This window comes from Oncorhynchus mykiss, chromosome 27 (assembly GCF_057628025.1).
Source record: "Oncorhynchus mykiss isolate SJ-2025 chromosome 27, ASM5762802v1, whole genome shotgun sequence".
Taxonomy (NCBI): Eukaryota; Metazoa; Chordata; class Actinopteri; order Salmoniformes; family Salmonidae; genus Oncorhynchus; species Oncorhynchus mykiss.
The window spans coordinates 14,627,399-14,651,710 of NC_143048.1; the positions used below are offsets into that span (position 1 = coordinate 14,627,399).

General features: G+C 43.3%; 3 protein-coding genes across 5 annotated transcripts in view; 2 read left to right on the top strand and 1 right to left on the bottom strand.

Annotated features, from left to right (window-relative positions):
* Positions 1-8,370, bottom strand: part of LOC110507077 (huntingtin-interacting protein 1) — a 49,989-nt gene extending 41,619 nt beyond the window's left edge. The window contains exon 1 of one of the 2 annotated variants that reach the window (XM_036964919.2): positions 6,801-8,370. In XM_036964919.2, the coding sequence (XP_036820814.2) occupies positions 6,801-6,920 (120 nt within the window). In that variant the 5' untranslated portion in view covers positions 6,921-8,370. Of the gene's footprint in view, positions 1-562; positions 838-6,800 lie in introns of those variants that run through there. The other variant, XM_090224520.1, reaches the window with a different exon arrangement.
* On the top strand, positions 587-13,032 carry LOC149971240 (uncharacterized). The gene is made up of 2 exons (XM_090224521.1): positions 587-893; positions 10,689-13,032. The coding sequence occupies exons 1-2, from the start codon at positions 593-595 to the stop codon at positions 11,195-11,197; spliced, it is 810 nt and encodes a 269-aa protein (XP_090080647.1). The 5' UTR covers positions 587-592; the 3' UTR covers positions 11,198-13,032.
* A 6,284-nt stretch (positions 13,033-19,316) lies between these two features.
* Positions 19,317-22,791, top strand: LOC110507617 (B-cell CLL/lymphoma 7 protein family member B-B). 2 transcript variants are annotated; one of them, XM_021587717.3, is made up of 6 exons: positions 19,317-19,498; positions 19,964-20,039; positions 20,147-20,234; positions 20,465-20,635; positions 20,840-20,943; positions 21,088-22,791. In XM_021587717.3, exons 1-6 carry the CDS (start codon positions 19,407-19,409, stop codon positions 21,154-21,156), a joined length of 600 nt encoding a protein of 199 aa, XP_021443392.2. In that variant the 5' UTR covers positions 19,317-19,406; the 3' UTR covers positions 21,157-22,791. The 2 variants fall into 2 exon arrangements, with proteins under 2 accessions (XP_021443392.2, XP_021443393.2); XM_021587718.3 differs by lacking the exon at positions 19,317-19,498 and adding an exon at positions 19,647-19,825.
* Positions 22,792-24,312: the final 1,521 nt, after the last annotated feature.

A 24,312-nucleotide genomic window follows, 5' to 3' on the forward strand; every position in this document is an offset into this window, starting at 1 on the left:
CTGCTGTGTCCAGTAGCCTTATAGAACGTGTTTAGCTGACCATGACACACATTGCAAAGCAGCTGGGCTACCATAAATGTATGTCTGACATCGCTATCGTCCAAGAAAACAACACTACAGTCAGATAGCTCGTTCTAGATGACATTCCAGTCACCGTGAAAAACGTACGCGTGCTTACGTTATCTAATGACTATAGAGAACGGGCTACTGTGAAAAAAATAAAGTCCAGGGAAAGTCCGATCAGTCCAGGGAAATTCGTTAGCAAACTATAGCCCAATATACTAGTTATAGCCTACACTAAAAACATGCATCTGACTGGAGTCTGGACTATCCTATAACAAACCATATCCTACACGGCCAACTTAAAAAACACCACCTCGATATAGTTTAATGATCAACGGATTTAGAGCGAACATGAACATATGCAGTATCTTACATTTTCTAAAGAAACAATCCTGGTAACAAATGAGTAAGCTCTCACCATAAACATGCATATCTGTTGCGCCTTTAACGCAATAATGCTAAATGAAGAAAAAAAAAACATCGATATCTGGAAACCTACCATTTTACTAAGATCCATAGTCTCAGAAAAATGCAGGGTGGCTGTGAGATCAAAGACGAAGCGGGTCGCTGGCAAAACTTCCGACACAGTAGTCTACAACTGGGAAAGGAGAAATCTAGAAACGCTTATGAGGGAAACGGTGGTGGAGTGGGCCCGTTAACTCAACATGTGTCCCGATTTGGTATCAAATTCTCTCCTTCCGTGTCCATTCTACTCTCCCCGGCCTTACGTGCTCAGTTGACGGTGGGGGCTCCCAGACACAGCATCCGACTGTCGAGAAGCGGAACCGAACCGTCTATAAAACGACAGTCTACACACGGGAACGTGTACGGTATGCTGCACCTCTGCATTTTCCGCATGTTTCATACCATTTTAGATTGCAGTATTAAAAACGACATGACAGTGTCTAAGCATCGAGTATTTAATATCTGTCCGGGGCTTTTGTGTTAACAGCGTGCTCTCACTGAGACAATAGGTGTAGACCGGGGATGGTACAAACCCCCGCCCAAACTAACCTCGTTCCTCACCACGTAACAAATTATACAATCCCGAATAAAAAAAACGAACTATCAAATAATTTATGAGAAGACGAGACACCAGAGCAGCGCGGCTCGGACACACTGCAAATAATCATGATGGTAAACAATGTAACTTTCCATCACCAGTATAACAAATCATCAGTGATTGGGTGACTGCTACATGTGGCCATAACATTACTCTCTGATGTAGGCCTATGTCTATGGGCCATATTGAAATATGATGTGCTTTACAAAAAGTGTACCCTACAGTAGCATTATTAAAGTAAGTCACTGTCAATATCAAAGATATGCTGTGACTCTACTGCAAAAAGGAACCGTTTTCAGTCTTCAGCTATGCTGAGGCAATGTGGCTATGAACGTTAGCCGACTGAGTAATTTTAGGTAAATAGTGCCCCCCGCTGGTTACTTTATATCAGAATCATGAAATGATTGCACTGTCTGGAACCTTCACAAAAGAAATCGAACAGCTCAGATAATTTCAGATAGCTATTCAAACGAGTTGGCTTCTTAAATTATAGAAAAAGCAAAAATAAGTCAACATTAGCCCAAGCATATCATTCTTTAGTAATAACCTCAGAAATGTGGTATTTTTTCGGAATTGTTTGCACATCATGCATGAAAATCACATGAACAAATAAAGTTACTATTATTATTATAACTACTAGGGCCAATTGAGGAGCATAGTTCACGGTAATCAATATTTGACCCATTCTCCTGCTGGCAGACTGGCCGCTCCACACAAACAGTCACTCTTCAGACAAAGCCTGCTCTTCACCACAGTCTCTTCACTTCCTGGTACTGTGTGGGTGGACCCACCGAGCACTGCTTTATGGAGAGTCTGCAATTCTCACATACACTACTCTAGGCCTTTGAGTATCATGTTTACATTGTAGTCAGTTATATAATATTGATTGTTTACAAAACTTGAGTTTCTCTTTTCATCTAAGTCCCCATACATTGATTCCGCCTTTGTGATGGTGGTGCCGAGAACACACACACACACACCAAGTTTCAAGGGTCAAAGTCCCCTCTGTCTCAATTATGTGGGCAACGTTCATATAATGGCCTTGAACATAGCTGAGACAAAAAAGTTACAGACCAAAAATCAACTTACTGGTAGGTCATGCTGGCATTTCATTGCGGAGTAGGCCCTTCTAGCCAGTTGGCCAGACTCAGGGCATATCGCTACTGTGTGTGAGAACAGTATCCACTAAGCAATACTAGTTTTACTCAATAATATTATCAAGTCCGATAGAAATTAGATCTAAAAATCACAAGAATTATTGTAATAATGAACTCAATAATACAAATGTAGGTCCTTGTGATGATGTAACCTAAGCATCCAATGTCCAATTAACTTTTTTTCAGCATGTAAAATATCTAATCTACTCCAAATTAAATGCCAGAGTTAATGCCATTATGATCTCATCTCGGCACTTTGTTCCAATCGCTGACCTGCCACTCATGTCCAGGACCTTTTCAATTTACAGCCGGTGCAATGAGGCCACAGCCCAGTGCCTGCTGTTTTTGCTGCCTCAGTGGTTTTAGTGGGCCCGGGCCGCTTTCGCTCTCCCTGTGCGTGTGTGTATGTAACTACCTCTCTCTGGTTATAATGACAGGGTACAAGCACATGGTGGGTGTAACTTACAAAGGCAGGGAGAGAAAAAGGAAGACCAAGAGTATTTGTAACAGACAGAGAGATTAGAGAGTCCACCCTGCTGTGCTGCTCATGCCCAAGGGACATTCCACAGCTGCCAGGGCACCACAGTGCCCCACTAAAGGGGGCACAGGCGTTCTCTTAGTCAAACCAAGGTACATGATCTAAGAACTAAACTGTTAACATTGTCCAAAAGTGTCAGAATGACTCTTACTCTCAAAAAGCAGAGAATTTTAACACCCACCATCTCAGATTGTTTTGAAATGGTTTCTGTTAGAAACATAAGATTATCATTCCTGCAACATCATTTAGTTTCATTTATTAAATAAAGCATAATTTAGAAATTAAGCTAATTGATTGCACCAAAATTGGCAAATTAAATTTATAGGGTTCATATAATATTCAATAAATATAGTACCTAACATAGTACCAATATAGTACCGATTTGGACTAAACGGTTTTCTAACAATGGGTAAGACATGAGGAATCCAAAGAAATTGTCACCCACGGACACCCCACCCCAAATAACAAGTATATAGCATCAGTTTTCCATGTCTGACAAGCAGTATGGAACTGCAGCTCAGAGTATTGTTTCTTCATTCCCAGTGAATTTGGTGATGTTTTTTCCACTGTTCAGTTGAAAGTCATTGAAGTTGTTAGGTTTATGTCCCAGCCTACATCCTGATATTACCAGGTTCTGGCCACTAGATGGTGCTGTTCCAGGTGATTACTCTTATTTTAAAAGGCGGCTTTTGACAATTTCTTTGGATTCTTCATTGAATATTATATGATTGCTATAAATTAAAATGGCCAATTTGGGTGCAATCAATTAGCTTAATTTCTCAGAGATCTAATTATATATTATATTTCAACAAAATAATGTTGCAGGAATGCTAATCTTATCTGTTTCTAACAGAAACCATTTAAGATGGCGGGTGTTATGGCTTGCTGAAATGACATGGAACGACCCATACCGAATACCCAGAGGCAGCCTGCCTTGTAGAGCTGTGGGATGCAGCAGACAGGCAGGAACGATCTGGGTCTAAATGTAAGGCCTTAATTATGTAAGCCACACTGCTGTGTGGTGGAGTCGATCTCATGATGTATCCCACAATAGAAAGCCCAGTCTGGGAGGCCCATGAGAGGTTCTAAAGTGGGGTGCCCGGCTGAACGGAAGTAGCCTTCCCACAGACGCAGCCATGTTTCTCTCATTTCAGACGACTATCCAGACAGACACTCTGTCATTGTAGCAGGCAGTACTTAGCTATGGTTTCCGACCACAACAGTGGTGTTCATCACCATGGTGCATTCCAGGGAAGATGGATGGAAAAACATCAACATGTAGTCTAGGCCTACCAGCCTATTTCAGGAATAAATAGAAACTAATTAAACCAAGACTCTTTTATTGTTTCAAGACAAAGTCAGGCCTGTCTTTCCAGACGAGAAAGAGGTGGATAGCAGCTCTCCCCTGGAAGTTAAATGGTTAGTTAAAGTGGTACGGTTTTCAAATGGAGGTGGACTGCTGAAACGACTAAAATAGTTTCTCAAGTTGGTCACTGAGCTCATTTTTCAACAACTGTGCCATTATGTTTCATGACCGATGAGAAACTCTTACGTAGCACCACAACTGTGACTCCAGAGAGAGGCCTTCATAAACAAGCACACCATAGATTAATTCCATCCACAAACAGAGAGAGCATTACTAATTTCAGGTCTCTAAACATGTCCTTATATGTATGCTGTATGTGTTACCTGGCCCTGGGCGAGGTATTTTTATAACTCTGCAGACAAAATGATGGAGCGAGGACTCCGAGTCTGAACACACCCTTGTTGTTTACCCGACTCTCAGGCTTTAAGCCTCGCCGAGATAGTAGCCCTGGGACCCATAACTTCACCCGTACCACTATCAGTCTACTCTAGAGACTTGTTCTGTGTCAATGCATTTCTATGCACCATAAAAAGACTGCATGTTTCCAACTCCTACGGTCATTTGTGTAACCGCACAAACTGATCTGGGACCAGGCTAGATTGTATTAGAGTGCTTGTGCCTGAACAGAGGAGCTGGAAAGAGGTCTTAGAGCAGAGCCAGACTGGAGGTTTTGGGACAGTGGTGAAAGCCAGCAGATTCAGGCAGATCTGAGCTAAAACAGATCAGATTAACTCGGGATGATCCCTGTATTAAAGCACAAACAAGATTTCACCGATTCCTCCCTGCGCCACAGAACAGCTTTACGACTGCTGACAAAAATCTACCATAACAAAAACAACTGCCATAACCAGATTAGGAATCATATCCAATTTGAGCAATTTTGAGAGGAATGTGGTGTGATTGATTTTAGGTGAAAGCCTAAACTTGTCTATGCCACAGTCGCAGCACACTACGACTACAAGAGACAGCAAACCTCTGCTCTCTGGATCAATCTTCAGTCCCGTAAATGAGTGCTCAAAAGCTTACTGATTCATTTAGCAGTGGTCGTAGTAGAAGATGGGAAAAGCAGGTTGCAGCAACCGCTGAAAAATATATAATCCGGCAGAGCAGGGTCATTCAAAGGCTTGATTCACCTGGCCTACTTTTGACTGGTCTGGGAAGAGGGGGGAGAGACCGCCAAGCAGGAAGTGTCTTGTCCACATAGCTCAGTAGCTTGCTTGAAAAACGAGATTGCGTTTTTTCTGGACTTCAGCTCTTGAGTAACAGCCTGTCAGCTACATGGGATGGATAATTCATATAACATCCAAACCATTAAAAAAAAGGGGCAATCTGCAGTTGCTACATCCATTTTTGGATTTATAAAATGACAATATGTACCCATTGATTCTAGAAGAATATAACTTAGAAATGCCCCATGAGCTTAATTCAACTGTCCTACCCCATCAAAACCTAGAATAAGCTTGTTTCACTCCAATGTTTGTAAACAAACACTATATAGCCTCAAAATATGATTAAAACTAAAACATTTGATATCATGGATGATCAGTCCTTGCATCCATAGTTCTGTCTATGAACTCTCCAGCCCCATCCCTCAGTTTGTTTTTACAAACACTTTGTTAGAACTGCGGATTTCCCCTTTAAACCGCATCAACAAACAGTGCTGCTCAGTTCCACCATTTCTTCCTTCCTTTCCCACAATTTATTTCCCTGTATCAAAGCAAAAATGATAGTCCCACCCAGCTCTCTCTCACACACACCCCACCCAGTATGTAGGCTGATTGCACTTTCCAGAACCCATTACAATATCCCAGGTCAATAGTTCTAGTGCTGTGTCCAGGAGTCACTAATAGGCTTTTACTGCAGTTCGATACATGGTAGTGGTATTTATAGATAGTCCAGGCAGACACACACAGCATTTTTGCGAACCTCTCTGAATAGTCCAGGCAGACACACATAATTTAGCCGCTCTCGCCACAGTTGTGGGCGTCACCTCTCCTTAGATATGGTAAATCAGACCTGTTCTTATCAGGCAGAATTCCTCAAAAGGACTACATTTGTGCTCATAGGACTAACCCATTTCAACAGATTTTGATCTTGCACTGAAAACCCAACACTGATGTCATGTCTCTATAATCTTTGCAATGTCAATTTTATGTGATGGCATATTTTCCTCCTACGGGTGCTAGGCTATTTGAGGCATAGCAATCAAAAACTAATATTAGATATGTTACCCCCTGCTAAGAATGAGGAGAGATGATGTTGGCTTGCTGTTGTGTGGTGGTACTACAGTACTGCATTGTACTACAAACATCGTAAACAATGCATTCCTGTAAACACTCGCTGATTTAGGTCAAATTGGCGCGCATGGGTCATGAGCAATGTTCACAAAAAAAATCCATGGAAATTCGAATGTGCGAGGCAGCACCAATCAGTCAAGCAGATGAATCATGACATGTCTGCACGTTCTCACGCTGAAAGGATCATTGCCAATTTCAACGCAACGGACGGTTCGAACTCGAAGCTATACCAGAACTATTATAATATCTTCACATTTCTTAGTCCCTTCTAATTCTGTAAACGAAATCCCGAATTCCCACTAAACAAGTGTTTTACCTGACCGCGTTCAAAGTTCTCCTTTTCAAGTTCGAAACTGTTGGCACCACCGGTCCGACGAATCAGCGCTTTGTGAATTGGGTTCGGTACTTGCTGCATGGAACTCTTCACTCGGTCCATTGTGTCTCTTTAGAATTTCCACTGAAAAATAATATTTCTACAAAGTCATCGTCAAATTATTAATGAAAATTGACAATAATAGTCCATGCAGTCGACCAATTCAGGAGATCATTTCGCCTGGCCACTGCGTCTCCCTCTGTAGGCGATGTCATGTTTTTAATCTGGGTTCGTAACCAAGTAGAGGGTGGGATTTTACTAGTTGCGAAGTGGTCAATACCAGTTGGATGCGTTCATGTGCTTTGAATTTGTTGACAAACGCAGATTTGCTTATGCCCAACAAGCTGTGTAGACCATAAACTAAAAGTACAGCTATCATGCTTGTAAACAAATGATAGTGTTCAGAAAATATATAAATAAATACAATTTTAAATAATGCAGTGTTTTGCATTTAACTGCCAAAATGCTGTTATCAAGATAATTTTCTTAGTAGGTGGTCAGTTGTCAGTTTGTGCGAGAAATGTGAGCTCATGATGATAGAGTTTCCCACTTGTAATTACCATTTGGAAGGCCATTCAAGTGGATTTTTCCCAGTCCTATGTGGTAAATTCCCACTCCGCACTTGATTATGAACGCAGGGTTAAACCTGATGTGCAGTGGGGTTGCTGGTTGTACTAAACTGATTTTAAAATATAATCCTCATGCTCTCATGTTGTTACCCTTTCTCCCTATGCAGTCTAAATCCGTTTTTTTGCGAAGGTGTTGCACTGTTTTGACACTGATGAACCATAGAGTTGCCCAGAACATAGAGATACATAGAACTCATTTTTGTATCTGTGCTATTATGTTTTAACCTTTATTTAACTAGGCAAGTCAGTTAAAAACAAATTCTTATTTTACAATGACAGGCTACCCCGGCCAAACTCTCCCCTAACGCGGACGACGCGTCTGTGACAGCGCCATTGAGGCATCTCCATAGGAGTAGTTCTTCTTCACGATTGGTTGATCCTTTCTGATGACCTGGTTGGACATGACTCCAGCAGGGTCACCAGGAAGGATCAGCCAATGAAGTTGGAAGTCCAACCTGGACTCAGAGGTCAACATAACATAGTACATGTAAATCCGGGACACACTAATTAGTATGATATGTTAGGTTTCAAATGGTACTGTAGGTATTAATTTCTGATTGTCCATCATTCATGTCGTATGATATGTTACGAATTCCAATTCGTATGATATGTTACGAATTGTAATTTGTACAGTATGGTACAAATTTGCTAAACGTATGATATGTTACAAATTCCAATTTGTTGTGACTAAAGTTAGCTAAATTAGGGGTTATTGGTTAGGTTAAAGGGTTAAGGTTAGGATTAGATAACATGCTAAGTAGATCAAAAGTAGTAAATAGTTGAAAAGTTCCTAATTATCTAAAAAGCAAAAGTTGTCCGCGATGACAATCGAACACGGAACCTTTGGGTTCTTAGAAGTTCACTAGACCTTTGCCTTATACATTTCATACTGATTTGAGTATCCTGGATTATAATTTAATATGTTACTTCTAGTCTATGAGACCAGGCTGGAAAGTCCCACCCAGTTGACTACATTAAAATTGTGGAAGCCCTCAATGGTGCTGACTATGCTAATATGGTATTTTGGCCACGCCTTTTGGCCACTAGAGGCCTCTATCATTCTCTACGGCCCAGATGCACTGGCTGGAATTCCGCTGTTGTTGAGCTGACCCCAATTAGTTGACTGGTCGATTTTTTTGGCTGTTGGTCGACCAAGATTGTTTTAGTCGAGCAGTAACAAATATATATTTGCGGCCATCTCAGTGAACTAATCCGTTGCGGAGGCCAAGACTAAATGCCAATTTATGCTTGATTTGAAAATGTGGTTGTATGCTCCATATGGAGGCAATTGTGGAGCCTCCAGAGGCACGCAGAGGCCAAATCAAGCTCTGTAAGGCATCACCATGGGCCTCCCAAATGTTGTAACAATGCGGAGGGCACCACCCTCTTTTTGAAAGATGCTGACCAGATTCCTAGAGCAGTCGATGTGATAAATATTTTATGTTTCTTGGCCCAAGCAAGTCACTTCTTATTATCTGTGTCCTTTAGTAGTGGTTTCTTTGCAGCAATTCGACCATGAAGGCCTGATTCAAGCAGTCTCCTCTGAACTGTTGATATTGAGATGTATCTGTTACTTGAACTCTGTGAAGCATTTATTTGGGCTGCAAATTCTGAGGTTGGTAACTCTAATGAACTTATACACTGCAGCAGAGGTAACTCGGTCTTCCTTTCCTGTGTCGGTCCTCATGAGAGCCAGTGTCATCATAGCGCTTGAAGCTAAGTAGTAACATCAACATGATGCCTTCTAATTGCAGTCACTGTACTCATAATATACAGGAGAACGATCGCCTTACGGCGAGGATAGCTGTGCTACAAGCCCAGCTTCAGATGCAATCTTTAGGCAAGGGTAATTTCAGTGTAGGAACGAACGGATGAAACAGTGTCTCTGCCACCAGTAAGTACATATCGTAGTAAAAATCCCCTTGCACAGTCACCGCAGCCGGACAACTTTCTCATGGCTTCTGGAGGAAAATGCTGTAGGAATGCTCAACCGGTGTCGCTCATTCAGCCGACAGAAACTTTCAACCGGTTCTCCCCATTAAGCATTAAGCAGCAAGTCGGAGTCAGAGGCCAAGCCTTCTCTGGTCTCTACTCCTACCGTTACGGGGAACTGAGACGCCGAAGCCTCCCACTATTAGATCTGACAAATTGAAAACCCTAGTCATTGAAGACTCCATTACCCGCAGTATTAGACATAAAATGAATCATCCAGCGATCATACACTGTTTACCAGGGGGTAGGGCTACTGACGTTAAGACTAATCTGAAGATGGTGCTGGCTAAAGCTAAAACTGGCGAGTGTAGAGAGTATAGGGATATTGTTATCCACGTCGGCACCAACGATGTTAGGATGAAACAGTCAGAGGTCATCAAGCGCAACATAGCTTCAGCGTGTAAATCAGCTGGAAAGATGTGTCGGCATTGAGTAATTGTCTCTGGCCCCCTCCCAGTTAGGGGGAGTGATGAGCTCTACAGCAGAGTCTCACAACTCAATCGCTGGTTGAAAACTTTTTTCTGCCCCTCCCAAAAGATAGAATTTGTAGATAATTGTCCCTCTTTCTAGGACTCACCCACAAACAGGACCAAACCTGGTAGACGCAGCACTTCCCAGGAGTCACGTGTATCCTCTGTCACAGGAGGAGACTGCGGCTATGGAAACATATGTCTCCGACTCTCTGGGGCAGGGATACATTCGGCCTTCCACTTCACCTGCCTCCTCGAGTTTCTTTTTTGTGAAGAAGAAGGATGGAGGTCTGCGCCCGTGTATTGACTATCGAGGTATCAATCAGATCACTGTGAGGTACAGTTACCCGCTCCCTCTTATAGCCAGTGCATTGAGTCAGTGCACGGGGCGCGCTTCTTCACAAAATTGGATCTCAGAAGCGCTTACAACCTGGTGTGTATCCAGGAGGGGGATGAGTGGAAGATGGCATTTAGTACCACCTCTGGGCACTATGACTACCTTGTCATGCCGTACAGGTTGATGAATACTCCATCAGTCTTCCAATCCTTTGTAGACAAGATTTTCCGGGACCTCCGAGGGCAGGGTGTAGTGGTGTATATCGACGACATTCTGATATACTCCGCTACACGCGCCGAGCATGTGTCCCTGGTGTGCAAGGTGCTTGGTTGACTGTTGGAGCATGACCTGTAAGTGAAGGCTGATAAATGTCTGTTCTTTCAACAGTCTGTCTCATTCCTAGGGTACCGCCTTTCCACGTCAGGGATGGAGATGGAAAGCGACCACATTTCAGCCGTGCGTAATTGGCCGACTCCAACCACGGTAAAGGAGGTGCAGTTCTTAGGGTTTGCCAACTACTACCGGAAGTTTATCCAGGGCTTTGGTCAGGTAGCAGCTCCCATTACTTCACTGCTTAAGGGGGGACCGGTGCGACTGCAGTGGTCGGCTGGGGCGGACAGGGCTTTTGGTCACCTGAAGGCTCTGTTTACCCAGGCTCCCGTGCTGGCTCATCCCGATTCCTTCTTGGCATTTATAGTGTCTAGGAGGGTAGTAAGTTTTAAGTTCCTCGGCGTACACATCACAGACAAACTGAATTGGTCCACCCACACAGACAGCGTTGTGAAGAAGGCACAGCAGCGCCTCTTCAACCTCAGGAGGCTGAAGGAATCCGGCTTGTCACCAAAAGCACTCACAAACTTCTACAGATGCACAATCGAGAGCATCCTGTCAGGCTGTATCACCGCCTGGTAGGGTAACTGCTCAGCCCACAACCATAAGGCTCTCCAGAGGGTAGTGAGGTCTGCACAACGCATCACCAGGGGCAAACTACCTGCCCTCCAGGACACCTACACCACCCGATGTCACAGGAAGGCCATAAAGATCATCAAGGACAACAACCACCCGAGCCACTGCCTGTTCACCCCGCTATCATCCAGAAGGCGAGGTCAGTACAGGTGCATCAAAGCAGGGACCGAGAGACTGAAAAACAGCTTCTATCTCAAGGCCATTAGACTGTTAAACAGTCACCACTAACATTGAGTGGCTACTGCCAACACACTAACTCAACTCCAGCCACTTTAATAATGGGAATTTATGGAAATTGATGTAAAATATATCACTAGCCACTTTAAACAATGCTATTTAATATAATGTTTACATACCCTACATTACTCATCTCATATGTATATGTATATATTGTACCCTTCCTTCGTCACAAGGAAACACCACGATCCTGGTCGTTGTGGATCGGTTTTCTAAGTCCTGCCATCTCCTACCTTTGCCCAGTCTTCCTACGGCTCTAAAGACTGCGGAGGCCCTGTTCACCCACGTCTTCCGGCACTACGGGGTGCCTGAGGATATAGTTTCTGATCGGGGTCCCCGGGGTCTGGAGGGCGTTTATGGAACGTCTGGGGGTCTCGGTCAGCCTCACATCAGGTTTTCACCCCGAGAGTAACGGGCAGGTGGAGAGAGTTAACCAGGATGTGGGTAGATTTCTGCGGTCCTATTGCCAGGACCGCCTGGGGGAGTGGGCGGCTTTCATCCCCTGGGCAGAGATGGCCCAAGACGCCCACAACTTCACTAACCTATCTCCTTTTCAGTGTGTACTAGATTATCAGCCAGTCCTGGCACCGTGGCATCAGAGCCAGATCGAGGCACCTGCGGTGGATGAATGGTTTCGGCGCTCGGAGGAGACATGGGACGCTGCCCATGTGCACCTGCAACGGGTCATCAGGCGGCAGAAGGCGAGCGCCGACCGCCACCGCAGTGAGGCCCCGGTGTATACACCGGGGGATCGGGTCTGGCTCTCGACCCGAAACCTGCCCCTTCGCCTGCCCTGCCGGAAGCTGGGTCTGCGGTTTGTGGGGCCATTTAAAGTCCAGAGGAGACCAAACAAGGTTTGTTATAGGTTACAGCTCCCCCTTATTACCATATTAACCCCTCATTTCATGTGTCTCTCTTCAGGCCGGTGGAGGCTGGTCCGCTCCAGGAGTCTGAGGTGCGGGAGGTTTCTCCGCCCCCTCTGAACATCGAGGGGGCCCCAGTGTATAATTTTCGAGCCATCATGGACTCAAGACGTCGGGCAAGGGGCCTTCAGTACCTCGTGGTGTGGGAGGGGTACGGTCCAGAGGAAAGATGCTGGGTGCCGGTGGAGGACATCCAGGACCCTTCGTTACTGTGGGAATTTCACCGTCTCCACCCGGATCGTCCTGCGCCTCGTCCTCCGGGTCGTCCCCGAGGCCAGTGTCGGCGCACTGCTGGAGCTGCGCATCAAGGGGGGGGGGGGGGGTACTGTCACGACTTCCGCCAAAGTTGGTGCCTCTCCTTGTTCGGGCGGCGCTCAACGGTCGATGTCATCAGTTTTCTAGCTGCCACCGATCTACGTTTCATTGTCCATTTGTTTTGTTTTTATTGTACACACCTGGTTTCCATTACATTATTATTTATTCCCTATTTAACCCTCTGGTTCCCACATGGTTTTGTGCGTGTTTGTTCGTTGATAAGTGTTCACTATTTCTGTGAGCTGTATATTTTCCCTGCGTGGAATTATTTTGTTGTTTATTCAAGTAAAATATGTTTTTTACTCAGTTCTGTGTCCTGTGCCTGACTCCGTCCTACCTGCTGCACATTGACACTTGACAGAAATAGGGTGCAGGCCTGGCAGCAGGCTGCTAACCAGCCTGCCAGCTTAGTGGAGTCTGTCACTAGCACAGTCAGTGTAGTCAGCTCAACTAATCACTGATCACAATCTTGATGTGATTGGCCTGACTGAAACATGGCTTAAGCCTGATGAATTTACTGTGTTAAATGAGGCCTCACCTCCTGGTTACACTAGTGACCATATCCCCCCGTGCAACCCGCAAAGGCGGAGGTGTTGCTAACATTTATGATAGCACATTTCAATTTACCCCCCAAAAAACAACGTTTTCGTCTTTTGAGCTTCTAGTCATGAAATCTATGCAGCCTACTCAATCACTTTCTATAGCTACTGTTTACAGGCCTCCTGGGCCATATACAGCGTTCCTCACTGAGTTCCCTGAATTCCTATCGGACCTTGATTATGAAGAAAAACATTAAGATCCACAACATTTATTCCACAGGACAAAACTAGGTCCAGAGTATGACTGTGGCCGTGAGTAGGTCTGGAGACATGTTGGCCAGACCCACTGAGTCGATGATGGCTCCGAATGCCTTTTGGAGTGGGTCTGTGGACTTTTCCATGTGAATATTAAAGTCACCAAAAATTAGAATATTTTCAGCCATGACGGCCATCACTATTTTATTAAGTTTGCAAGCGCAACAAATAATCTGCTCAGACCCCAACCAAGGATCATCAAAAGTCGTGCTATAAATTCTCGGACAACCCAAAGATTCCTAGATGCCCTTCCAGACTCCCTCCGCCTACCCAAGGACGTCAGAGTACAAAAATCAGTTAACCACCTGAGGAACTTAATTTAACCTTGCACAATAAATACCCTAGACGCACCCTTAAAAACAAAACACATTTGTCATAAGAAACTAGCTCCCTGGTATACAGAAAATACCCGAGCTCTGAAGCAAGCTTCCAGAAAATTGGAACGGAAATGGCGCCATACCAAACTGGAAATCTTCCGACTAGCTTGGAAAGACAGTACCGTGCAGTATCGAAGAGCCCTCACTGCTGCTTGATCATCCTATCTTCCAACTTAATTGAGGAAAATAAGAACAATCCAAAATTTCTTGTTGATGCTGTCGCAAAGCTAACTAGAAAGCAGCATTCCCTAAGAGAGGATGGCTTTCACTTCAGCAGTGATAAATTCATGAACTTTTTGAGGAAAAGATCATGATCATTAGAAAGCAAATTATGAACTCCTCTTTAAATCTGCGTATTCCTCCAAAGCTCAGTTGTCCTGAGTCTGCACAACTCTGCCAGGACCTAGGATCAAGGGAGACACTCAAGTGTTTTAGTACTATATCTCTTGACACAATGATGAAAATAATCATGGCCTCTAAACCTTCAAGCTGCATACTGGACCCTATTCCAACTAAACTACTGAAAGAGCTGCTTCCTGTGCTTGGCCCTCCTATGTTGAACATAATAAACGGCTCCCTATCCACTGGATGTGTACCAAACTCACTAAAAGTGGCAGTAATAAAGCATCTATTGAAAAAGCCCAACCTTGACCCAGAAAATATAAAAAACTATCGGCCGATATCGAATCTTCCATTCCTTTCAAAAATGTTAGAAAAAGCTGTTGCACAGCAACTCATTGCCTTCCTGAAAACAAACAATGTATATGAAACGCTTCAGTCTGGTTTTAGACCCCATCATAGCACTGAGACTGCACTTGTGAAGGTGGTAAATTACCTTTTAATGGTGTCAGACCGAGGCTCTGCATCTGTCCTCGTGCTCCTAGATCTTAGTGCTGCTTTTGATACCATCGATCACCACATTCTTTTGGAGTGATTGGAAACCCAAATTGGTCTACACGGACAAGTTCTGGCCTGGTTTACATCTTATCTGTCGGAAAGATATCAGTTTGTCCTCTGACAAATGAACTGTGCATTTTGGTGTTCCTCAAGGGTCTGTTTTAGGACCACTATTGTTTTCACTATGCATTTGACCTCTTGGTGATGTCATTTGGAAACATAATGTTAACTTTCACTGCTATGCGGATGACACACAGCTGTACATTTTGATGAAACATGGTGAAGCCCCAGCTTTGCTATCACAGACTGGAACATGTTCCGGGATTCTTCCGATGACATTGAGGAATACACCACATCAGTCACTGGCTTTATCAATAAGTGCATTGAGGACGTCGTCCCCACAGTGACTGTACGTACATACCCCAACCAGAAGCCATGGATTACAGGCAACATTCGCACTGAGCTAAAGGGTAGAGCTGAAGCTTTCAAGGTGCGGGACTCTAACCCGGAAGCTTATAAGAAATCCCGCTATGCCCTGCAACGAACCATCAAACAGGCAAAGCGTCAATACAGGGCTAAGATTAAATCATACTACACCGGCTCCGACGCTCGTCGTATGTGGCAGGGCTTGCAAACTATTACAGACTACAAAGGGAAGCACAGCCGCGAGCTGCCCAGTGAGACGAGCCTACCAGACGAGCTAAATCACTTCTATGCTCGCTTGAGGCAAGCAACACTGAGGCATGCATGAGAGCATCAGCTGTTCCGGACGACTGCGTGATCATGCTCTCTGTAGCCGACGTGAGTAAGACCTTTAAACAGGTCAACATACACAAGGCTGCGGGGTCAGACGGATTACCAGGATTTGTGCTCCGGGCATGTGCTGACCAGCTGGCAGGTGTCTTCACTTTCATTTTCAATATGTCCCTGATTGAGTCTGTAATACCAACATGCTTCATGCAGACCACCATAGTCCCTGTGCCCAAGAACACAAAGGCAACCTGCCTAAATGACTACAGACCCGTAGCACTCACGTCCGTAGCCATGAAGTGCTTTGAAAGGCTGGTCATGGCTCACATCAACACCATTATCCCAGAAACCCTAGACCCACTCCAATTTGCATACCGCCCTAACAGATCCACAGATGATGCAATCTCTATTGCACTCCACACTGCCCTTTCCCACCTGGACAAAAGGAACACTTATGTGAGTATGGTGTTCATTGACTACAGCTTAGCGTTCAACACCATAGTACCCTCAAAGCTCATCTCTAAGCTTAGGACCCTGAAACTGAACACCTCCCTCTGCAACTGGATCCTGGACTTCCTGATGGGCCGCCCACAGGTGGTGAGGGTAGGCAACAACACATCTGCCACGCTAGTGCCCTTCTGCACAACTCCAACACCATCATTAAGTTTGCAGAAAACATGATGGTGGTAGGCCTGATCATTGACAATGATGAGAAAGTGTATAGGGATGAAGTCAGTGTGGTGCCAGGACAACAACCTCTCCCTCAACATCAGCAGGACAAAGGTGCTGATCGTTGACTACAGGAAACGGAGGGCTGAGCACACCCCCATTCACATCGACAGGGCTGTAGTGGAGCGGGTTGAGAGCTTCAAGTTCGCCGGTGTCCACATCACTAAGGATCTATCATGGTCCTAACACACCAACACATGACAATGCCTCCTCCCCCTCAGGAGGCTGAAAAGATTTGGCATGGACCCTCAGATCTTCAAAAAGTTCTACAGCTGCACCACTGAGAGCATCTTGACAGGCTGCATCACTGCTTGGTATGGCAACTGTTTGACATCCGACTGCAAGGTGCTACAGTGAGTTCTGCATAAGGCCCAATACATCACTGGGGGCAAGCTCCCTGCCATTCAGGACCTCTATACCATGCAGTGTCAGAGGAAGGCCCTAAAAATGGCCAAAGACTCCAGCCACCCAAGTCATAGTGTTCTCTCTGCTACCACATGGCAAGCGGTACCGATGCACCAAGTCTGGAACCAACAGGACCCTAAACAGCTTCTATCCCCAAGCCATAAGACTTCTAAATTGTTTGATAAATAGTTAACCAAATAGCTACCCGGACTATCAGCATTGACCCGTTTGCACAATTTTTGTTTGACTCATCACATACACTGCTGCTACTGTTTACTATCTGTCTTTCATTCCTAGTTATACAGTGGGGCAAAAAAGTATTTAGTCAGCCACCAATTGTGCAAGTTCTCCCACTTAAAAAGATGAGAGAGGCCTGTAATTTTCATCATAGGTACACTTCAACTATGACAGACAAAATTAGATAAAGAAATTCAGAAAATCACATTGTAGGATTTTTAATTTATTTATTTCCAAATTATGGTGGAAAATAAGTATTTGGTCACCTACAAACAAGCAAGATTTCTGGCTCTCACAGACCTGTAACTTCTTCTTTAAGAGGCTCCTCTGTCCTCCACTCGTTACCTGTATTAATGGCACCTGTTTGAACTTGTTATCAGAATAAAAGAAACCTGTCTACAACCTCAAACAGTCACACTCCAAACTCCACTATGGCCAAGACCAAAGAGCTGTCAAAGGACACCAGAAACAAAATTGTAGACCTGCACCAGGCTGGGAACACTGAATCTACAATAGGTAAGCAGCTTGGTTTGAAGAAATCAATTGTGGGAGCAATTATTAGGAAATGGAAGACATACAAGACCACTGATAATCTCCCTCGATCTGGGGCTCCACGCAAGGTCTCACCCCGTGGGGTCAAAATGATCACAAGAACGGTGAGCAAAAATCCCAGAACCACACGGGGGGACTTAGTGAATGACCTGCAGAGAGCTGGGACCAAAATAACAAAGCGTACCATCAGTAACACACTACGCCGCCAGGGACTCAAATCCTGCAGTGCCAGACGTGTCCCCCTGCTTAAGCCAGTACATGTCCAGGCCCGTCTGAAGTTTGCTAGAGAGCATTTGGATGATCCAGAAGAAGATTGGGAGAATGTCATATGGTCAGATGAAACCAAAATATAACTTTTTGGTAAAAACTCAACTCGTCGTGTTTGGAAGACAAAGAATGCTGAGTTGCATCCAAAGAACACCATACCTACTGTGAAGCATGGGGGTGGAAACATCATGCTTTGGGGCTGTTTTTCTGCAAAGGGACCAGGACGACTGATCCGTGTAAAGGAAAGAATGAATAGGGCCATGTATCGTGAGATTTTGAGTGAAAACCTCCTTCCATCAGCAAGGGCATTGAAGATGAAACGTGGCTGGGTCTTTCAGCATGACAATGATCCCAAACACCCCGCCCGGGCCACGAAGGAGTGGCTTCGTGAGAAGCATTTCAAGGTCCTGGAGTGGCCTAGCCAGTCTCCAGATCTCAACCCCATAGGAAATCTTTGGAGGGAGTTGAAAGTCTGTGTTGCCCAGCAACAGCCCCAAAACATCACTGCTCTAGAGGAGATCTGCATGGAGGAATGGGCCAAAATACCAGCAACAGTGTGTGAAAACTTCATTTTGTCTGTCATAGTTGAAGTGTACCTATGATGAAAATTACAGGCCTCTCTCATCTTTTTAAGTGGGAGAACTTGCACAATTGGTGGCTGACTAAATACTTTTTCTTATTTACAATGATGGCCTACACCGGCCAAACCCGGACGATGCTAGGCCAATTGTGCGCCACCCTATGGGACTCCCAATCACGGCCGGTTGTGATACAGCCTGGACCAGGGTGTCTTTAGTGACGCCTCTAGCACTGAGATGCAGTGCCTTGGACCGCTGCACCACTTATTAAGGTAGTTAGCCACAGCCATAAGATCAGAATACATAAAGGTTACACAAAATATCTCACCCTGTTGATTGAGCCTGCCAACCAATATTTGTTTGCTCCAGTGCTTGACTTGGGCAGGAGCTCACCGGAACTGAGTACCAGTACCTAAAATGTTTTACTGCTTCAGTTCCTGCACCTCCGATAAAATATTGGTTTAAAACTATTGCAGAGTTCCTGCACCTAAAAATAAACAGTACTGACACACAAAATGAGTACCGGCACCAATTTCAGTCCACGTCAAGCACTGGTTTGCTCAATAGAACCAAGCTTACAAATGCATGCCATATCAGTGTTTATTGGTCAGTGCAACCCTCTGCAAGACTAAAAAGATAGGCCCAAAATAACACATACTGTATATAATTGTATCACTCCCTCTCTATTGTAGTTTCTTCATCCCCCTCACTTCCTCTCATACCCAAGGATTATCATCTCATATCCAATTTGATATAATGAACCATGTAAATCGTTGTTTATGTCATTTATGCGGTTAAATTATCCAGATATTCATCATTCCCATCATAACAACCTATTATTTTACTGTCAATGGTAATGTGATGACGTCGGTTCAAAGATGATGGGGAGGATGGAGAAAACAGACAGACCAACCACTAGGAAAAGAGAATGGGTGTTAAAACCTCGCGAGAATATTAGTATATTGGAAGAGTAGGCACACTGCAAGTTTGGAGTTGCAAGAAAATACATCTCCAAAAAGTAACAACAACTAAAGATGTCCGGACGGTCAGGTCGCGCGGAGACACGGAGTCGTGCTAAAGATGATATTAAAAAGGTGCTGGCAGCAATTGAAAAAGTGCGTAAATGGTAAGTAAAACCGCGGGGATTATGTAAATGAAATGTAAACATCTGCAACGCCACACATCAAACTTCACTCGTAAAATGTTAGAAGGGTTGGTGAGTGATTGAAACAGCAGCCAATAGAGAGACTGGGCTGCCGAAGCCCGGTAATGCTATAGGCGGGACTAACGGAATTTTTCCCAATCTGTCAAAATGGCTACACTTGCCCATATGTTGTTACAATATTACGCATTCTGATATAACTGTGACCCACATTGAACATATCCGTCGTCCATCTGAGCAGTTTCGCTCGGCGACTTTCAGGAATATTTGGCAGAAAATGCACTTGCGCATGTAAATAAAATAATATCACACACAGGCTATTTACATACCCACCAGTAAATGAGCCAACGCCAGCAGAGTCTTTGGTTCATGCTTTTTATTACTGAATGTAGTTAATCTATTCTCTGTTCTGTTACATTTCATTTTCAGGGAGAAGAAGTGGGTAACAGTGGGAGACACATCCCTACGAATATTCAAGTGGGTGCCTGTGACAGACACTAAACAGGTATGTTATTTTATAATGCTGCGTCTGGCCATTATATGGTTCTGAATTTAATGAGTTTGTGTATGAAACTACGCTGGCTCTATTTTACTCTCTCTCCTCTCTTTCAGATATACCGGAGCAAATCCATAACTGGAGAGGTTCGAGGTCTAAAAGATGTGGTGTTGGAAAACTCCAGCTCTACCTTGGATTTCCAAGGTGAGGCACTGACTGACTATGAGCAGCACAAGCAGCACTGTATTTGGAGCAGGTTTTAGAGCACTGCAATACTCTGTATAACAGTGTTTGGGGCGATTTCGTGGAAATTCACTCAATGCAGATTAAAACAATTTGACATACTTTTTAAATGGAAATTCAATTTACCTTCTGAATTGAAAATGATATTGATCTGAAACCGTTCAAGACTGCTCCTGTTCTCTTCAACATAGATGAATGCAGCAACCAGAGTTTCCTGTCTGATATCTACCAGCCCAAAATGGACAGCAGCAGCTCCAGCTCCCAGCATGCCAGTGAGGCAGTCAGTCCTCTTCCCCAAACCACAACCCTCCGCACGACCGAAGACGCTCAACCACCCATGCTGGGCCAGGAGAGTGTGGACGGTACAGTTGGCCTAGCATACTACACCATCACACTGCACCCATGTAGGACAAGGAGCTTTTCCAGACCCTGTAACCTGACTAGGAAAAACTCTGGGCCCTAGCTATTATGTCACTCATGTAACATGAGGTATACTCTATTGGCTATATTACGGTTAATATCTCAATGCCTTTTAAGTGTTTCACTCAGTCTCACTCTATATGCAGAACCATCCCAGCCAGCACATGAAGTTGCTGATGAGCCTCCAACATTGATCAAAGAGGACCTGGTTTTGCCCCTTGGTGTCCGAGTAAAAACTCCATGCACAGAGGTAAGTGGTTTTCTATATTAATAAAGGATATTACCTTCTTTTTTTTCCTGCAAAAAAATGTTATTGATAATTGCTTCAGCTCTTAATAATAACATGAAAGAAATCACCATTGTCAATTTATTTAAATACCAATATTTCTAACAGGAAGAAGAGGGATCAGGAGCCCCTCCACTGAAGAAAGTTTGCACTGAAAAAAAGGCTGTACTGAGATAACTAGTTGATTGGATGGACATGCATGTAACCCATGCACTAGCTTTATTGAAGGCTTCAAATTGGACATACGAATAACTGACAAAATAATAGAATCACTTGAGTAAATGAGGGATACAAAGTATATTGAAAGCAGGTGCTTCCATACAGGTGTGGTTCCTGAGTTAATTAAGCAATTAACATCCCATCATGCTTAGGGTCATGTATAAAAATGCTGGGGCAGGCCATTACTTTGGCTACCATAGTACTGTATGACAACACCAAATGATGCAATTTCTTGTGGCAGAATGGAGTCGCCGCCCTCCGATAGAGTTCCAGACACTTGTAGAATCTATGCCAAGGTGCATTGAAGCAGTTCTGGCTCGTGGTGGCACAACGCCCTATTAAGACACTTTATGTTGGTGTTTACTTCATTTTGGCAGTTATTTGTAGATAGATTATTATAAAATATGCATTTCTGTTAATCAAGTTATTACAAATGGAATACATTTAAAAAGAACGTTGAGTTAAGTTAATGTTTTAATACAGTTTTAAGTTGTTTTTTAAAAATACAATTTTACTTTCTCAGCTTTGAAAAGGAATCTTAAGCCGTTTAATGCGTTACACTGTACATAAAGTCGTGCTCACAGAAAGTGCCTATCGCTCTGAAATATACACTATTTATTTTCTGTCACGCAAGTGACTCATATATTATGCTATTTGTATAAATTGCACAGATATAAATAATTATGGCCCCTATTCAATCAAATCAGTTTGTTAATCCTAAGGGATGAAGTGGAGCACATCTTAATTCATGTTCGGTTGAGTTTCTTTTGTTTCACACTGTTAGCGCTGTTTTGTTAAATACATTTATCCAAGCAGCACAGGAAGTATGAGGGGAAACTTATTCCTGTCACTGGATTTGATTGAATATGGGCTGAAATTTTTTAAATCATTTTTTTACGTTTGTACTTTGCTTTGCAAATAAGATTAGAAAACTGTTTGTCATGTCTATCCTTTTTGATATACTGTATCTTGCTTGTTCCATTTTCATAGAGCATTGAAAGTGAATGGTGAACGACGTTGAAAGGTAGTTCAAGACCTTGGTGTAAATACACTTGTATTGCAATTCAGAGAATGTTTCTTATGGTCAGGTGGGTCATGCTCTCAAGTGCTTATTTTTGTGCTGCAAAAGTGATGCACATGCTGGAATATACACTGCTCCATAGTAAAATATGGTTGTAGATATTGTGTTTTCTGTTTGCAGTGTTTTGCATCTTTTGACTCCCATACTCTCAAATAATTGGCCAAAATATTTTTCACCATATAGGATGACCACTTGACCTGGTTGCATTTTATCAACACTGTTTCATGGAAATTATTGGATTGCAAATCCATGGCCTGGGCTGTGGCTGACCATAAATCTCCAGACTTAGCACTGTGGGTTTTTATCAAGTCCATGAAATAAACTCCTGACACCTGATAGAGATGATATAATTATTCTTGGTTGAATGTTAAAATCCATGGGAAGTAAGTAACTCCTACCACTGTAGGACATTTCATTTCAGTATAAATTCTTGTGAAAATGTGATTTTAGTGTTTTCATTATTTGTAAAGAATACTATTTTCCTGTCATACTAAACATTTTCATGAGAAATACTCCATTGCTTGTTATTGAATGTAAGGGATAGTTCACTCAAAATAAAACAAAGTGGATTATAGGGGAATAAGGTGGCTTTTCAAATGTTCAAACAATGTTTTCAGACAGGGATACTGAATCTAAATGCAATGGGACATTTTTTTTTTACAACCCTTTCTCTTTCTAGAAGGGGCCCAACAATGTCAATATATTTGACAGTTATGGAGGTGCCCAGCCCACCCAAGCAATAGAGCAGTGGTTCCCAACCTTTTCGGTTACTGTACCACCAAATGAATTTTGCTCTGCCAGGAGTACCCCTGAAGTACCCCCACATGTGCATTTTACCAGTAGGCCTATGGTCTCATGAGTCTTCTCAAGTACCCCCTGTGGAAAGGCCAAGTACCCCCAGGGGTCCAAGTCTCCTGGGGGTACCACTGAACCACTGAAATAGAGCCCCACAGCGAATGCGTCATTAAAAACTAGTGGTCAAACAGGGAAATATTTCCCAAACTTTTTTTTTCACCATTCATTTTTCCCATAGGGCATTTTAGAACCACTTCAAACAAGGTCTGTGTCTCATGTAGACTTTCCCTGGCGTGATGTTTTGATAACCATGTAAACTCTGTCAGACAAGGTGATTTTTAACAATATATTTGGCTCTATTTAATCTCTGATTCGAAAATGCTAATTAGCATCAAAGTAGACATGCAAGACTACAAGCTCCTGCACTTAATTTCTTGCAGACACCTTTGCTGTCAGCTAGCTAGCTACTAGCAACCTTGATCCAAAACAAAATATATATTGAACATTTTCATTTACTGTTCCATATTTGGTCTTGTGTCATGTACATAATACTATTCTAGTAGCAGTCAGATATTTACAATGTGCCATGAATACTCTGCAATTTTTTTGCAAAGAAGCTAGCTAGCCAGCTACGTACATGAATACTAGCAACATACCCTTATTTTACAAGATCCTCTTCTCCTTCAGCCAGTGGAGGTCTATATTTAATCCCTTAACATTTCTGACAACTATATGAATGAGGAGAAATCTATTTAAATTAATGGTGTCAGAATGCACTGCTGTATTAAAGCAATTCAGAACTAACTTGTGGACATGTTCTGAAAATTCTTGCAATTCAAAGCGAGATTAATTAATTGCAGAATGTATACATAATTATGAATGAATAAGCATATTTGTTTGACAAGAATGCACCTAGTCACCCATCAATCACTTCAAACAACTGAACTCCAACAGTTACATTGTTTTAAAGAAATGAACAATGCATGCATAAGCCTTTTATACATAACATATAAATATATCTTACTTAAACATTAAACAATTTATTAATCAATGCCACAAACCTGGGACATCGAAGATCACCATATGAGTGAGTATTACTATCAGAGAGCGCACAGATTCTTCTGCTTTTCCATTTTAGAAATTAGACCAGCAAAAATAACACAATGTAAAACGTATTGTGTATTGTGATTTTTGTTGGGTGAGAAACAACTGGATGCGTAAGGTAGGTTTAATATAAA

Excerpts from the sequence above, each read along its gene's own strand:
- LOC149971240 (XM_090224521.1), top strand. The coding sequence starts at position 593 with ATGCAGGGTGGCTGTGAGATCAAAGACGAAGCGGGTCGCTGGCAAAAC. Across the intron at positions 894-10,688 it reads TACACACGGGAACGTGTACG|GGTACCGCCTTTCCACGTCA; the intron begins GTATGCTGCACC and ends TCTCATTCCTAG.
- LOC110507617 (XM_021587717.3), top strand. The coding sequence starts at position 19,407 with ATGTCCGGACGGTCAGGTCGCGCGGAGACACGGAGTCGTGCTAAAGAT. Across the intron at positions 20,040-20,146 it reads CTGTGACAGACACTAAACAG|ATATACCGGAGCAAATCCAT; the intron begins GTATGTTATTTT and ends CCTCTCTTTCAG. Across the intron at positions 20,235-20,464 it reads CTCTACCTTGGATTTCCAAG|ATGAATGCAGCAACCAGAGT; the intron begins GTGAGGCACTGA and ends TCTTCAACATAG.